At 47.4% G+C, this 17,187-nt stretch overlaps 1 protein-coding gene across 1 annotated transcript in view; it reads right to left on the bottom strand.

Moving 5' to 3' along the window:
- Window positions 1-17,187, bottom strand: part of ME3 (malic enzyme 3) — a gene marked incomplete at both ends in the record, with an annotated part of 199,014 nt that overhangs the window by 29,889 nt on the left and 151,938 nt on the right. The window contains one exon of the mRNA XM_082844916.1: window positions 14,797-14,900. Within this exon, the coding sequence (XP_082701042.1) occupies window positions 14,797-14,900 (104 nt within the window). The remainder of the gene's footprint in view (window positions 1-14,796; window positions 14,901-17,187) is intronic.

Below are 17,187 nucleotides of genomic sequence, written 5' to 3'. Positions count from 1 at the left end.
ATCACTTGTGAACTCTGCCAGAGCACTTTCGGTGGAGTCGTGGGGAGGGAACCGTTCTGCGGGGGGTTAAAGAAGAGGCTTGGCTATGAAACAAGGGTAGGGAGACAGCTGGTGGTGGACGTGGGACTGAAGGATGGATGGATTTTTGATGGGAGGTGTGTGTATGAGATAGAGAAGCCAGTAAGGAGGGGAGATGCGAGGAGCGATGATGGGGGCTCGAGGTCCTAGGGAGATGGGAGCAGACAGGGGCCACAGTCCAGTTGGAATGTGAAGAAGACATGGTTCCTCCTTCTGGGACATCACAGCCTAGTGCAGGGACAGATGTGAAGCCTTCACACCACACATATGTAGAGGGAGTGACTCACTCTGCGGGGGGCGGGAGGGGTGCTTGGGAAGGGACTCACAAGGATGACAGGGAAACTCTTCTGTAGGTGAGGAAACTGGAAACCATGGATTGGGGAAAGCGGGAATATTGTGCCTGAAAAAGAAATCTCAGTGGAATGAGGCATAATGCTTATCTTCAAAGACACGAAGGACCGTTCTGTGGACAGGGAATTAGGGTAGACTGACCTTATGCGGCCTTAAGAGAAAAGCAGAGCCAACAGGCGGAAATCAGGACAGAGATTTCTGTGCCACATAAGGCAGAGATCTCGAACGCTGGATGGAAGACGCTGTCCCTGGAAGTGATTCCAGGGTCTCCAGAACTTCACTTGGCATTGAGGTTGTGGAAAGGATTCCAGCCACGGTGGACGTGGTGTATGGACCTCCGAGGCCCTTCCCTTCCCAGGTCCCACACTGGGAGATTCCCCTGGTGTGCCGGCTGCGGCAGCCAGACTGGCGGGCTCCTGTGGCTGCCATTCCGGCCTAATGGGGGAAAACTCCCATCGTGTCAAAAGACAGTCAAAGGAAGCAGGAACTTCTAAGCAAAAGTACCAGAATAATGTGGCCGTTCCTCAGTCACTGCTCTGACGGCAATCCCAGGCCAGACAGAAAACACTCCAGGAACAGTTTGTATTTCCTCCTCAATTTCCCCATTTGTCTGACTTCCTGGGCAAACACGCAAATGGCGCCAGAAATCCCAGTGCTGGGAAGAGGAAGGCTGGGAAGAGGTGGCTGATCTGCTGACCTCTCGACCTCTCAAAGGTCAGAGGCCAGTACTGAGTTTTTCCTCTAGGTCACAGCAGCTCACACCCCAACCTTCTGCTCTTAAAGCCTGGGCACTTTTCCTAGCCTCCAACCCACGGGCTGACCTGCGGCATTGGCATTCACACCAGCTCTGATCTGCCCACAGGTTGTACGTTTTAGTTTTAATGAGGTGACGGATGTTCTCTCATTAGTTTGGTCTATTCTGATCTCTCTGTTCAGGTGTACTACTGTAGTATTTGTACCATACAGTGTGTCATACAATTGTACCTTGGACTCCCTAAGCATCTAAACTGTCCCTCCCTCGTGCAACTGGCTAACTTCCACCTTGAATGTTGACATTCAGGTGAAAGACAATAAGGTTGGAAATCGCAGTCTGTGTTTGTGGCCTTTCAGGACCAAAGTGAGTCAAAGTCAGGGAGGGGAAGAAAGGAAAGACTAAGCCAGGTTAGGGGACAGACGAGGTCAAAACAGGCACTAGGCAGGGTCCTTGAGGGCAGGGGAGGTGTCTCACTCACCACGTGGGGCACGACAGCTGAAGAAGGAGTTTTAACGGACCCCCTCTCCTGCCCCCTGCTCTGGACAAATCCGCTTCAGACACCCAAGTTAGAAGCCCAAACAAACCTGCTGCCGTATGCCCAAGGCCCTGTGCCTGCCCAGCTCAGCCAGCATTGGTGAACAAATGGAAGCATGAATGAATGCCTGCCAGAGCACAGTCCTTCCATAGGGGTGACCGGCCACACCCAGCCCACGTGACTCCCGGTCCCCTGGAAGCCCCACTGTCCTCTTCTAGAGGCCACTGCTGCAAAGTATCTTTGTATCACAATAGCTCAGCCCCTTTCCTTTACCCCGAGGAATCAACACAAATGAGGCCGCAAGCAGGGAAGGGTTTCCAGCTAGGCTGGGAGAGCAGGCAGCAGAGGCTGTAGGAAAGCACCTCTGATTTTGAAGTCAGATGGATTTGGGGTGAGCCCAGACTCTTCCATTTCTAACTGGGTGATTTGGGACAAGTTACTTAACCTTTCTGAACCTCAGTTTATTTATCCCTAAGGGTTGCAGTGTTAATTAAAAGTAAAGCACCCAGCACAGAGTAGGTTCTTTGTAAAAGTGAATTGCTAGCTCTTTCCTGGGAAGAAGGCCATGACTTTGAACTCCAACTAAATGCCCCAGGCCTTTGACCACTGTATTCCCCCATCAGCCCTGACTGACGCTGCAGGCAGGGCCATTAACTAAGTAGACATTAAATCTACACAAACTCAGCAGTAATTATTTAAACATATTTTAATTTTTCCCAGTCAATTATAAGCTTCTTGAGAGCAAAGTCTATTTCTGACTTATTGCTACGTTCAATAAATATCTGTCCATTGAATGAATTCAAGTATGGGTGAATACAAGAATAAATAGATAAAAGAATAATTGAATGCTGCCTTGAACTATTTTCTGATTATTTTATGTGTCCATATTACAAGCTCAAGGGAGAACTGAACTCTAGGACAGTTGAACTCTAGGTCTGAACTCAACTGAACTCTAGGTCTTTTTGTTTTGGCCACACTCTGGGGCCCAGAGAAAGCATATGATAAATACAGGCTAAATGGAAACTTGGAAGAGATTTCATAAATTATGTGAATGGGAGCAAACAACTGGATAAGTTCCCCTTAATTTCCCACTGCTTTTTATCATTATCTGACTCCGGGGAAAGAACTTTCTTTCTGGGTCTCAGTTTCCCCACCTATAAAGTGATGGAGTTGGATCAATGAGCAGGTTGTTTCTTGTTCAGGTATTCTAAGATGTATGTTACAGTCCTAGGGAGGGCCAGGTGGGAAAATAAAGTAAGACACGGGTTGAACGGCAAAAGGCATTCCTAAAATTCAGTGTATATGAAAATACTGAGCAGTGACTGTCCCTGCTGAGAGGGACTCAGCGTGTGAACGCTCCTGTGAAACATTACAATCAAGATTTAGAGCTAATGGTTACACTCTTTACAATCTTTCAAAATTAAAATAAAATATTGAAACTTGCCTTGTAGTCTGGATGCCACAAGCTTAGGGCTTTTCCTTTGTTTGTATTGTTTAAAACCACCAGGAGAAGCTTGGAGCCAATGAGTCTCAGCTTTTCCCCTGGGGCTCGGTAACACTGGCTGGGTTTGCAGTTTGTGGAGAGGCCTGCAGGGGGCGCCCAGCTCTGGTGAATGATGGGGCAACTGGACCACTGTTACGTAGTTAAGAAGGAAGAACCAAGTGCCAACTGACTCAGGTGCTGGCGAATTTTCCCACCACAAAAAAAGGAAATGATAACTATGTGATGTGATAGAAGGCTTAGCTAACGCGGTGGTGGTAATCATATTGCACTATATTAATGTGTACCGTATGCTAACGAATGTATATGGAATCTTAAAAAAAAAAATGGTACTGATGAACCTAGTAGCAGGGCAGGAATAAAGAGGCAGACATAGAGAATGGACCTGATGACATGGGGTGGGAGGGCGAAGCTGGGGCGAAGTGAGAGTAGCATCAACATATATATACTACCGAATGTAAAATAGCTGGCTGGTGGGAAGCAGCAGCGCAGCACAGGGGGATCAGCTCGGTGCTTGCGATGACCTAGAGGGGTGGGATAGGGAGGGTGGGAGGGAGGCTCAAGAAGGAGGAGATATGGGGACATGTGTACGAATATGGCTGATTCGCTTGGTTGTGCAACAGAAACTAACACAGTATTGTGAAGCAATTATACACCAATAAAGATCTATTAAAAAAATTAATGTGTCAAATCGACACGTTGTACACCTTAAACTTACACAATGATACATGTCAATTACACTTCAATAAAAATAAAAAAATAAAAAAGAGGATGCGTCCCTCGCTGAGAAGGGCTAGACAGTTTTGAAAATGGGAGCTGATGGCTGGCCCCTCCATAGCCTCCCTAATGGTGAGGACTGGTGGGTCACTAACCCTGCCCTAGAACAAGCTGGAGAGAGGAGACATGAGTATGTGAAGTAGACTAGTTTCCATAAGACCTTCCTCCCATTTGTTCTCCTTGCCTGCTGCATCAAAAAGGTGTCTGGAGTCTGTTGGACTGTCTTTTCTTTCATGTAGAAGAAAAGAAATAGAGTATTCAAGTTAGAAGGTGGGCTCTGGAGTTAGACCACCTGAGTTCAAAGCCTGGCTCCACCACTGCTAATGGTGTGACCTGGGACAAGATCCCTAAGTTCTCTGTGCCTCCGTTTCATCTGTAAAGTGTGCATTCATTCAATACATGTTTACTGAGAATCCACGCTGCCGTTAGGCATTGTTCTGAGCGCTTGAGATACAGCAGTGAACAGAAGAGACAAAGATCTCTCCCTGGAACTTATATTTCAGTGGGATGGGACAATGACTGTATCTACTTAATAGGATTGTTGTGAGTATTACATGAGCTGATGGATGTGAGTTACTTTATTGTCTGTAGGAGCCTAGGTTAGACCAGTACTCAATTCACCAGAGGGTGAAGCCTGGGAGGCTTGCTTGCTTCTTCGTATCTTTAGTGGGTTTAAAAAAAAAAGCAAGGAACTGTCTCTGGGAAAGAACCGCTGCCTAACTCATTATTTTTAAAAATCCATTGTTTTTTTCTAATTACAAAAGAAATGCCTGCACACAAACAATCAAACATTATAGGAATGACTGGCTTGGAAAGCAAAAATCCCAGCAATCTCAAGCCTTAACTGTAATCACTGTTAACGCCGTGGTATACATACATCCAGACATTTTTTCCTTACATAACTTATCTTGACAGAATCGTTCACTTTTAGGATTTTTTCTCCATGTTAATAGGCTCAAGCACATTAAAAAACAATGTGCTTGAGCCTAATAAAATGAATGCAGTAGAATAAGAAGAGACTGCGTAATATGTGTGTATGAATGAGTGAGACAGAGAAAGAGAGGCAAAGAGAAAATGAGAGTAAATGTACCATGGGGTTGCCTGGAATTGCTACATCCTCTCTGGCGTGGAACGATGCGGCTTGGATTTGGGGGCTGCGGTCTTATCCATCCTTTCTTTCTCTCGAGAGAAATGCTCTTTTTCACAAGCAGCTCAGAGACATCTTTCCTGATTAAAACACCTGGTGTCCCGGTTCTTTCTGGATCATCAACAGTAGGACTGGAGGGTCTCTGAAATGCCTGCAGGCAGTGATTTTTAAGGATTTGGGTTTTCTGACGGTGTCTTGAGCTAACATTAGCATACTCTGCTGAATGTCCATGACTCTGTTTTTCATTTTCAGAAGTTTTATCTGTTTCTTTTTCAAGTCTGCCTGCTACTTTTTTTTTTTTAAGTGTTAGGTACTTTCCTTATTACTTCATTCTTATAAAAAATAGCTCTTTAATACATCTAAGTATAACCAATTTATAGTCTCTCTCAGAATATTCCTTTTCCTTGGGGTTCTAATTCTTCTATTAGTTTCTGATTTTCCCACATTGTGGACTGTTTCTGTGTGGGTTACTGTGAATCATGAATTTATTTTCATTGGGGAATTGCTTTTCCCTTCAAGGAATTCCACATGGCATGGGTTGTGGGAATGACCCTATAGAGGAGTTTTAGTTTTCCCTCTGCCAGGTTCTCCAGCCATGTCACTGGTAGGGGACACTTTTATACTCATTTCTTCACTTGGGAAATTGGCTTCTTAGCTCTCAGAATGGCGGGTCCGTAAGGCCCAAATAACGCTCATCTGAAACAACTACAGAAAATATGAGATCTCCCCCCCGCATGGATACACACAATGTCTCTCCACTTGGGGGTGGGTGGTGGTGGGCAGAATTTAACTGAATAGGTGTAGAGGGCAAGGACCAAACATATACTAATTGTACAAACCCGGGACCTGAACGTGGAGATGGATCACACCCAGTGCTTCCAGAACGGTTCTTTTTATTTCTTCAGATTAGCACCAGGGAAGAAGAATTGAGTAAGAGAAGGACGCTATTATTGGAATGGCAGGGATGGATAGGTGGGGGACTATGGAAGGAAAAGATGAATATATTAATGGCTAATTTAACTGATTGCATGAATGGAGGCAGTACTAAAGCACTGCTTAAACGACAGTGGCTTTGGAAACTGCCTAAGTTATCACTATTATTAATAATAGCAAACATTCATGTTTACTCTTACTCAGGTATAATGGTAAGCATCTTACATGGATTGTCTCATTTATTTAGCAGAAACAATCTACAAGTTAAATATTAAAAATGCATCTTGGAAATGAGGACACCGAGGCACAGAAAATTAAATAGCTTGTTAATAAGTGGCAGGTGATACTGGAGAACGGACTTGAGGATATGGGGAGGAGGAAGGGTGAGCTGTGACAAAGCGAGAGAGAGGCATGTACATATATACACTACCAAACGTAAGGTAGATAGCTAGTGGGAAGCAGCCGCATAGCACAGGGAGATCAGCTCGGTGCTTTGTGGCCACCTGGAGGGGTGGGATGGGGAGGGTGGGAGGGAGGGAGACGCAAGAGGGAAGAGATATGGGAACGTATGTATATGTATAACTGATTCACTTTGTTATAAAGCAGAAACTAACACACCATTGTAAAGCAATTATACACCAATAAAGATGTTAAAAAAAAAATAAGTGGCAGATGAGAGGTTCAAACTCAGGCAGTGTAGCTCTAGAGTTTGTGCTTCTAACAACTGTTGCTAGTGGGTGGGGTCTTAATAGGGTTCTCGTTCTTAGGGGGGTTACTTACACCTTATAAGCTTCAGTTTCCTCATCCCTTAAAATGAAGCTAATAATAGTACCCACCCCAGAGGGTTGCTGTGAGAATTAAGTGAATTAATGCTGTATGAAGCGCTTATATTAGAGTCTGTGCATAGCAGGCAATTAAGTAAAAAAGAGTTGTTATTATTATTACTATTAATCCATTGAGAAAAATCAGGGGGAAAAACCCTTCTATCCCTCCCTCTCCTCTGCTGTAATATGAAACTTTCAGGTCTGGGCATGATTTTGTTCCTACTCTGCCTCTTGGGGAAAAATGAAATGGAAACAGCCAGCTGGCATCACTGAATCCATCTCCCCAGTTAGTGAACTTCCTCCATCACATTTTGGCCTCCCAATTATTCAGTCTGCTTGGTCACGATGCAAACAAATAGGTCCTGGAGAGTTGGGTGCTGGTTTGTGTTTTTCTACAGCCTTCCAGCCCTTTCTGTGACCCAGGATAGAGTCTTCACAGGCACGAGAGACTGTCATTTTGCAGCATCTGGCTCCTATTCTGATGGGAACACATAGGAGCTGGACTGTCAACAATTAGCCACGTCAGGCTGAGACTGGGAAACTGACCTGTTTTTTCAGAGGCCAGACAAGCTAGAATGGGTCTCAACATTCCTTCCTCTGAGCTTCCTCAGATGCCATCAAATTCATAACCTTCAGTCCATTCTAACTGATAGCTAGCCTGGTGAAGGCTTTCAATCCCTCAGCCAACCAACCCAACCAACCAACCAACCATCCAACTCCCACCCTTACTATTTACGGTGGGTCCACCATGAGTAAAATCATGCTCCCTGCCCCCCAGGAACTACCAGTCTGGTAGAGATGTTACAGAGTTACAGGACCTGAGGAAGGAATGTTCTTCAAAGTCCATCTAGTCTGGGCCAGGCTGATACTTGAACCTCTCTACAATAGTCCAGACACATCTTTGCCCAGTCTCTGCTCTGACGATGAAAAGTTAAAAGACCAAAAAAGCTTTAAAGAAAAGCTCTAGACCATTATAGAAAAGATGCTGTGATGCAGTGCATGATTAATTAGCAAATGAATTATACAGCCAATAAATTATGCTACGACTACAAACAGCAAGAGAGTTTCAGGACAGGCTGGTCAGGGCAGACCTCTCTGGGGAGGGCAGAATTTGAGTTGGGGCATTGCTATGGCTGCTGTTCTAATCTTCTCCCACGTCCTGTCAATTTCAATACTTTGTTGTTCAAGAACCTACCATGGCTCCCTATTGTTCTCTAAATCAAGTCCCAAATAAGGTTTTGTGTGGATTGATAGTTTTCAAACATTTTTAGTAGAAGAATTTTTTAATTAATGAAATCTTGAGCAGAACCCTGACACAGAAAGCGATTAAAAACAATGATGTTTTCCTTCAAGTGGTTTCAATCTTGTACGGTTGGTGGAAAATATTCATTTCTAGCACTCCTGATGCACCTCTGTAAATGCCTGGGGTTCGGGGAAACTTGGTTTAAAACCACTAGATTAGATAACTGAAGCCCTTTCCACTTTTGAGCTCTAATAATTGCAACCTTCTGCCTGGGTTTCGAGGCCCATCACACAGCCTGCTCTATTGCTACTTAACCTTTTTTGGAACCAATAAACATTCACCTCTAGTGGGACCAGTCTTCCAGAGTCTTTTGCGTACTCCTTGCCTTGTCCTTGCCTTTGCTGTGTCCTTGCTTTTCTCATGATGTATCATCCATATGGAATGTGCTTTCTCCTGTTGCTTAATCACATTTGGCCCTGAATCTGTTTACTTTCCATCTCTTCCCAGTGATCCCTGATTGCTTCTTTCTCTGAATTTCCACTGAACTGAAAGTCAACACCAAACAGTTGAGTACTTAACACTTCTCTAATTAGTTCCTGTTCAAAATGTTGTCTTTTTGGAAGGTCTGTAAGATTCATGAGGACACAGGGCATGTCTTATTTCTTTTGAACCTCATTACAGGGCTTAGTAGAGTGCTGGGCACGTAGTCCTTACTCAAAAGCCCTGGAAAAGCATGACTAGATACATTGCTTGTTTGTGCTGCTCTTAGCTTTCTTGGAGCTTCTAGAATGAGTTTTCTCACCTCAGTGGTGAAATAAAGCTCAGTTCCCAGGAACACTTGAGGCAGTACCTGCTGCTCCTGTCTCTCTGCCAGAAAAATATATTCCCTCATGGAACGAGTTTGAAAAGTCCAATTCCTATATATATGTATTTGTTGGGAGGGTGATGTGACTACCTGTATTTCCATGGGAAGCATTTTGTAAGAAACCCTCTGAATGAGGCAGTCATGACTGCCTTTACCTTCCCGACGCATTTGCCATCTCCCTCTTCCACGCTCGACAGCCCTCACAGAGTCAAGGCGTGAGGCCGGGGGATCAGGCTTGAGCTTGCACCTGGTTGGTGGGGAAAGGTGGGCCTGATTCCTCCCCATGACGCGTCTTCTGGGAAGCGGTGCCCAGATGTGCGTGTGTGTGCTTTCCCCATATGTGGAAATGCAATCGCGTCAGGCCTGAAAGCAGTTCGAGTTCCTCCAGGGCGAAGGGGACACCAGCAGAAGCAGCAGGCACAGCCCGGCCTGCGGGGTTTTCAGACCAGAAGGAAACTGTTAGAGCTGCAGGTGTGTTGTCAAGATAGACTGCCTGGGAGGGTGAGCCCAGAGAAGGTGCTGGGCCTTTCTTCATGCAGGTCCCCGGTGGGAAGATGTGTGGAAAGCCTCTCAATACTGACTATCAATTGTATATGATGTGTATTGGTCCTTAACCCTTGCCTCAGGCTCCAGTCTGACTCTGAAAGTAGGGGGAGCTGGGGCTGCTCAAAACATGCCTCTGCTGGGAATGTAGTCCATCTGAGCTTTTTAGATCTCAACCTTTGTGTGGCTCTAACAGAAGCGTCAAGAAAGCTTCAAAAGCAGAGATGCCCAGGCCTCCGTCCAGGCCTATATGGCACAGGAGGCTGGAGCCTATATAACTCCCCGGAGGAGCCCAATACCAGCCATGTTTGGGAACCACAGGTCAGTACTCATATGCTTATGCTTATTTGATCCACCGCTTTGTTCCAAAGTGGACTGGGGTGGGCGTGAGGGTGGAGTGTACCCGTGGGAGCATATTCCTGCATGTTTCTGTAACTCAGAAGGAGATGCAGTTTCATGTGGACCCAACAGACAGGCTTGGTGTAGCTCTTGAAATATCCTGAACACCTAGCTATGAGAAATCTTCAGCCTTCAGGTTCCTTTGGCCTCTGAGTTTCTGCTGACTGTAGAAGTTGCAGAAGGACCGGTGAGGGTGAGGGCTCGTGAAGTTGCAGATGCTTAGGCCATAGGCTCTTCACAGATCCAGGATGGCTAAAGCATGGCACATATGCTGCCACGCTTCACTCCCCTGCAGGGCAGACACTGCTAATCAATCATCATCTCCTGTTGCACCTAGAGAGGCCGTAGGATCCTAGCAATTAGAGCTGGTACGAGGAACGAAGCCTTTCACCCTCCTTGCCATTTCTACCAACAACATCCGAGTCTAATCCTAAATTTTGTTGAGCACTTTAAGTTGCAGTTATTCACAGGGCATGGTTCCAAAAACGGTGGTGAGCCATTCTCTCTTCTTTCTCTACTCTCCTTCCCTAGGTGAACCCCACCACGCCCTTGACCTTACCTACCATCTATGAACTGGTAACTCCCAACTTCATGTTTTCTCCCTAGAATTCTTCTTAAAGAGACTCCGAGGCCAAGAAAGCTTAGAGGTCGGGTCTGAACTCCAGTAGGTAGATAAAAAATGTCTCTGAATGAACAGCTCCTTGAGAGCTGTACTGTTTATTTCTCTGTGGATTTCCGCCTACATCTGACACAGCGTCTTATACACCAGCAGATACTCAATAACTGACTATCAATTGTATTTGACGCATCTCCCTGTTTCCATGTGTAATGATGCTATGGTTTTCTCCGCCCTTCTTGCGTTTTCAGAGCGCATCCTCCTGTAATGCTGGCTGCCCCATTCCTTACCCCTCCCAGGCTGGATGGTGTGTGATAGTCTGTTATCTTGGTGGCTCCCCAATGAACCATGCCTCCTGGTGTTTCGACCCTTGTGTTATCATCTCTCTTGGAATCTGGTATGCACCTCTGATTTGCCTTAACCACCAGAATGTGATGAAATTGTACTATGCCAGTTCCACTATGGCATAAACCTCAGGAATCTGGTGTAGGATGGTGCGTGCATGCGTGTGTGTGTGTGTGTGTGTGTGTGTGTGTGTGTGTGTGTGTATGTGTGTGTGTGTGAGAGAGAGAGAGAAAATCAGAGAGAAAGATGGAGAGACTCAAAAAGAAATTTTCCTGGAGCTAAAATGCAGATGCTTTTTTTAAAAGTCAGGTTTTAAAAAAAACTATTATCTCCCTTCTTGTTTATCACTCTTATCTCAGGAGCTTAGCAATCTCTATATTTAGGTTTGGTGAACTAGAGGAAGGGGGTGGCTTCCTCTCATGGCCTGCCTAAAGTTTGCTGACGTCAAACTTCTGTCCAGCCCAGGCCAAGCATCAGACAGAGCTGGGGCTCCAGGTGCAATCTTAAAATGAACCATTCCCATCCATTCTTCTGTAAGTAATAGAAATGAAAAATATAAGTGGAAACCATCAGGGAAAACTTATCCCTCAGGGGCAACGCTCCAGGTCCCAGTGCACGGCAGGGAAAGCAGGAAGCACGGAATGACTGGTCTTCGCCACGGGAACATCAGGCTGTGTCTTAGCTTTGAGCTGGACACACACACTTACTGCTGTGGTTCACAGGTGCACGTGGAGATTCCTTTTGCCTCGGTGGGTTCTCCCCAGTGGCCAAACTCCAGGATAGTAACTGAGCTACAGCGACTCTTTTTTTTCAGGCCCCCAAAATCTTAAGATAACACCCGATTAGCAGGCAGGGGCAAGAAGGTGGAGCTTTTACTTGCAGGACATTTGGAAAGAGACAGGATGTAGAAGGCAGGAGTCAACGTTTCCCAAGGTTCTTTCTTAAAGCACATCGTGTTTGGCCTCAGGGTTGCTGACTCACCCAGCGCTGCCCCGGCCGGGCATTCCATCACGGGGCTACTATATTCCCAAGAGATCCTGGGACACTGGCTCACTCCCCAACTACAGTATCCACAGAAACATCTGCTTTAGCTTATTAGAAAGTTAAAACAACCAAGTGTCAACCCCTGTCTTTTCCACCTAAGGACACACTCCTCTTGGCTGACGCCTACTCTGTGAGTGTGTCTGTGAACTGATTTTAATGATGATTTGAAGAGCCTCTTACATCCTAGTTTATTTAACCTTCTCACACGAATAGCACGGCTTCTCTGTGGGGAATCACAGAATGACTACTGACTCACTAGATACGCAGTGAGCCCTGGAAACAGGAAGGAAAACACCGGCTCTCAAAGCCAAATTCATTCCCTTCTCCTGTCAGCCACAGGTAATTGTAGAAAGCAGTCTGGCCTTGGAGTCAGCAGACTCAGGGTCGATCTGCCGTCCTGTCGGAAGCTGCGGGACCTGGGACAGGTTCCTTGGCTTCTCAGAGCCTCAGATTCCTCTTCTACAAAATGGGAATAATAAAACCTATCCTGCCAGCCACGCAGGGATCTTAAGAGGTCTGAAGAGAACACTGGGGCAGGGAGGCATCTTCAAGGACAACTGATGCTTACGTTTTCTCCTGTGACAGTGGCTTCCCCCAGAAGCCACTCAACCTGAACTTGAACTTGTTCTCACAGAGTCCCCTGCACTGGGGGATAGCTTGGATTTACTTGGAGCGGAAAGCCTCCTTCTTTAGCATTCTATCAATGGGTTCTTCTCCGGCTGGGTATACGGAAACAAGTCCAGTCCCTCCTCTGGAAGAACAGCTTTCAGACTTCTGGAGGGAGGACCGCATCCCTGGTACCCACAGAGCAGCCCCTATGTCTTCTCCCACTAGTCTGAGCCTTTGGCTCCTGTCACTGCCGTGTCTATGGTTCTCCAAAGGCACTTTAGGTAATTTACCAGCCTCAGAGTATCTTGTCTGGAACTGAATGTCATATTCAGGATGATCTAAAAGGGGGAGAATTAAGCAGGACAGTCACCTCTCGTGTTCTAGATGATACGCCTCTGTTCACGTAGCCGACCCTCGAATGGGCTGTTTCGGTGGTCATGTCTCAATAGCAGCCCTTCCTTCACAGTCTCAGCTTCCAACCCCTGACTTTCTGATTTACTCTTTTCTTTCCAGCTTATTCCCTCTGGTACCCAACTCAATCATTCTCAGGCCTCATCAGGACCAGTAGGTCAGAACCATCAGGACCAGTAGGTCCCATTGCTCATACCACTGTTCCTCACCCCTCCTCTCCAGCAGGGCCTTAGCTGTCCCTTCTCACCCGGCCTAGGCCTCATGGTGTATCATTATAACCATCCCCTTGAATACACTCTCAACTCCTTTCTCTCTCTTTCTCTCTCTTGCCTGGCAAAATCCCAACCCTGATTAAATCCTACTCTCTGTCTCTTCCTGCCCTGCATCCAGACAGTGGAAACTGGCTAGAGAAAATCACAGAAAAGGTTTAACTGACCTAAGTTAAATTCATGATCAGTAACCTCCAGGAGGCCAGCAACCAGTCTCTAGTTCCCTAGTTTGGACATGCCAGTTCTTACCTCTTGCACCTTAAACCTCCACAGCCTCTGTCCCCATCCTCGCCCTCAGCAGATGACCTTGTCCTCCAAGGGGGTTCTCACGCACACCCCCTCAACATCTACCCACCTGCCGGCATCTGTGCCTAGAGCGTGGCCTTCCCTCTATGTGGATGGGCTCTGTGCTCCCACCTAAGACGAAGCTCCCAGGTGTGCACTGGATTCTTGGCCACTTGCTAATCAGCATGCCTACCTCCACACCCCACACTCCATTACCAATTTCATCCTTCCTCTAGGACCATCCCCATCCCATATAACTTCAGTGTTACTTTCCCTCATCCTAACGAATGAAAACAAAAACCACAACAACGATCGAATGCTTTCTTCTTATCCCCAGATAAGGAATCCAGGTAAGGAGACTTTAAAGTTTAGTAACCTGCCCAAGGTCAATGACCTGGAAGTGTGGGGTTGGTTTGCCCACCCCCAAAGCCCACCCAGATGAGGCTTCCTGGGCTGCAGAGGCCACAGCAGCTCTCTCTCCGGCCCACCGCTCTGGTTCAAGTGGCTGAACTCAGACAATGAAGTACTTTGCCGAGGACGTCCAGACCAGCTCTGCCTACCTGGGCACTCTTGGGACAGCAAGAAAGGCTGGAGGTTTTCAAGCGAGAAGGGGACCTGCTGGGTCTGCAGAGGCCTGCTGAGCTGCTGAGACAGTTTTGACTGACTTGCCTGTCAGACTCAGCGTGGCAGAGTGGGGGGCTGTTTTGAGAACAGCCAGCATGTCACCCCAGCCTCAGCGGGGGAAGCGGGGGGCAATGATGGCAAACAGATGGGGCAGGCCAGGGCGGCAGGAGCTGTCAGTGTGGTGCACCCCCGTGCAGAGACGACACCTCGTAAATCTCGCAGGCCCAGTCCGTGTGGCCTGTTGTGGTGGCCCATTGATGCTGCCTGGTCCTCGGAGCTGGAAAATGACAACTAAGGTGGCCAGCTGCCTTCCAAGCCATTCTGTCAGAAGGGCACACTTCTCTCCCCTGCTGCTAACAGCATCCCTATTCCTGCCAGGAACCTAGAAGAGCTCAGCCCAGGGGGTTTTCCTCCCGGGACAGCAGATACTTAACTAGCCGCCATCCCCTCCCCTCCCTTCTCTGCTCCCAAAGACTCTCCCAGAGAACAAGCCCATTTGGCTTTGAGATTTCCGAGTACACAGCGTCAAGTTGGAATTTTTGGACCATCCAGAAAAGCATGCATCTCTTCCAAAACCCATGTTGACATAGTCATGCTATCTCTTAACAGGCCTCTTTCACAGGGGACAAGCTGACCCACTTACTTGTCCGTCACGGCCTGCATGAACTCGTCCAGAAGGTCGTCGTACTCCTGCCCACGCACGCGCCGGTGCTTCAGGCCAATGTACAGAGGGTCCCTGAGCAGCTCCTGCAACAGACAGCATCCGTCCCGTTAAGTGCCGTGGGTTAGCGGGAAGGAGGGTAGGAGGGTGGGAGGGAGGAGGCTGCTCCCCACTCCCCAGGTGCTGTCTCTGGAAGGGTCTGGAAGCCAAGCCACTGATGGAGGGTAGACCCCCAGGGGTCCACACTTTAGGAATCAAGGATGCTTTGAACAAACAGAACTCTCTGACACAGTCTTCCAACCTCTGGCTACAGCTCTGGGTTCATTTCAGGGTTTCTCAACAGTGGTCCTATGGACGTTTTGGCCTGGACAGTTCTTTGACCCGTATATTGTATTGACAGACTACTTAGCAGTGTCTCTGGGTTCTTCCCACTTGAAGTCAGTAGCACCCCCAGTTGTGACAGTAAAAAAGATCTGCAGACTTTGCCAAATGTCTCCCTGGGGGATAAAACAGCCTGTGCTGAGAATCACCCCAGGCGACATCTGGATTGAGGTACTGGGTCTTGTCCAAAGTCACTGACCTGGACTTAAATTAGAAAACATTCCCTCCCTCCCTCCTTTCCTTCCGTGAAAGCTTACTGAATACCTACCACGTGCCTGGCATTGTGTTAGTCCCTGGGGATACAAGGATAGACTGATACAGCCAGAACTTTCCATTCAAGAGAGAGGCCCACCTTAATGCCGGCCTGTGTTAGGTGGCCCCTCCACTCCACCTCCTGCAGCTCTTCTGTCACAGCTTTCACACGCTGTTTGGTCATCCTCTCTGTCTGCCCTGGTCTGATGACCACTCCCGCCTCTCTGTACTCCTCACACACACCCCTATGCAGAAATCAGCGGGCTTATTCGTGCACGACACATTTACTGACTCTCTACGCCTGCTGCCGTCAGGACTGTCGGGGAATTTGTAGGTAAGGGATGGTCACTGCCTCTAAGGTGCTCACGGCCTAATGCAGGTGGCTGATGAGTAAGTAAACTCTATTACAGATTAGAGGCATTTCTTCGGCACAAAGCATGGCACCTGGCAGCACAGAGAAGGAGTGGAGTAATTCCCGTCGGGGAACAGGTGGGGATGGTGACACGGAAGAAATGGTCAGGCTTTAAAAGATGGGCAGATGTTGCCCGGAGCCAGGCTTAGAAATCGGCACAAAGAAAGGTTGGGGGCTGGAGGTAGAAGGAGGAAGAAGTACCTGGTGCCCTGGTGCGTTTAAGAAACAGGAAGTAATTTTATGTTTTCGGGTATTTGGAAAGTATCTATTTTTGTGTCTCCGCCGCCACAAAGATGAGCTCCTTGGGGTCAAGGTTTTGTGTTATCGTCATCTCCATCCGGACTGCTCCTGCAGGATTCAGAAGCAAGGATGTCATGGGTCCTGCCCTCAAGGGGCTCAGAGTCCAGTCTCACCTCCACCACTGACAAGCTGTGTGACCTCAGGCAAATTACGTGAGCTCTCAGAGCCTTCTTCTCATCTGTCAAATGGGGATAGAATACCAGCTGCACAGGGTGATCGTGATGAGGAAATGAAATAATACACGTGAAAGAGCTTTGGGAATCATAACGTGCTGTAAAGTAATGGCAGCAGCTTTGACTTTCACAGCGTTTGCTAATGCGTCAGGTACTGCTGAGGGAGGGGAAGCCACAGCGAGGTTAAACAGCCGCCTCTTTCTCGGGCTAGTAAGTGGAAGAATCTGGATTCAAACTCACGGCTGCCAGCTCCAGAGCCCATGGTCTTAACCACCGAGCCAGGCTGCTGAGGTGGCTCCTTCTTGCTTAGGACACCATTCTAGCTCCATAGTGCCTTGTAGGAGGTGGCAGGGCCAAGGTATAGTGGACAGAAAAGACCAGGAAGTACCTGCCTTCTCAACCCCTCATCCCCAATTCTGGGTCCACAGAATCTGAGGTGGGTTTAGGGCTTTCTCCAAGGAGCCACACGGCTACATCAGAAAGACAGTAAGGTCTAAACTTCTCTTCCCAATCTCTTTGCCTCCTGGGTTATGCATCCTTGAGATTGTTTAGGACCCTGCCGTGGCAGTTGTGTGTGTGTGACCAAAGGATGAGAGTGGGACATATATGGTGCCTACCCTTCCACAGGCCACTTTCAAAGTGATCATCTAAAAGTCACTTAGAGGCAGCAAACATCCAGCCAACGGGGATCAAGGAAGTAAATGATGATGTAACACCTAGATGGACACCTAGGCAGTCATTGAGACTGGTGGCTTTTAAGACTATGCAGCCACCTGGACAAATGTGTATGAGATTACTCAAAATGAGAAAAGCAGGATACAAAATTGCACAGATATCACAATTTCAACTGTCTGA

The sequence above is a fragment of the Leucopleurus acutus genome (assembly GCF_964270905.1).
Source record: "Leucopleurus acutus genome assembly, chromosome: 8".
NCBI classification, from domain to species: Eukaryota; Metazoa; Chordata; class Mammalia; order Artiodactyla; family Delphinidae; genus Leucopleurus; species Leucopleurus acutus.
The sequence above is the reverse complement of the archived record's forward strand: the minus strand, read 5'-3'. Positions and strand labels throughout refer to the sequence as shown.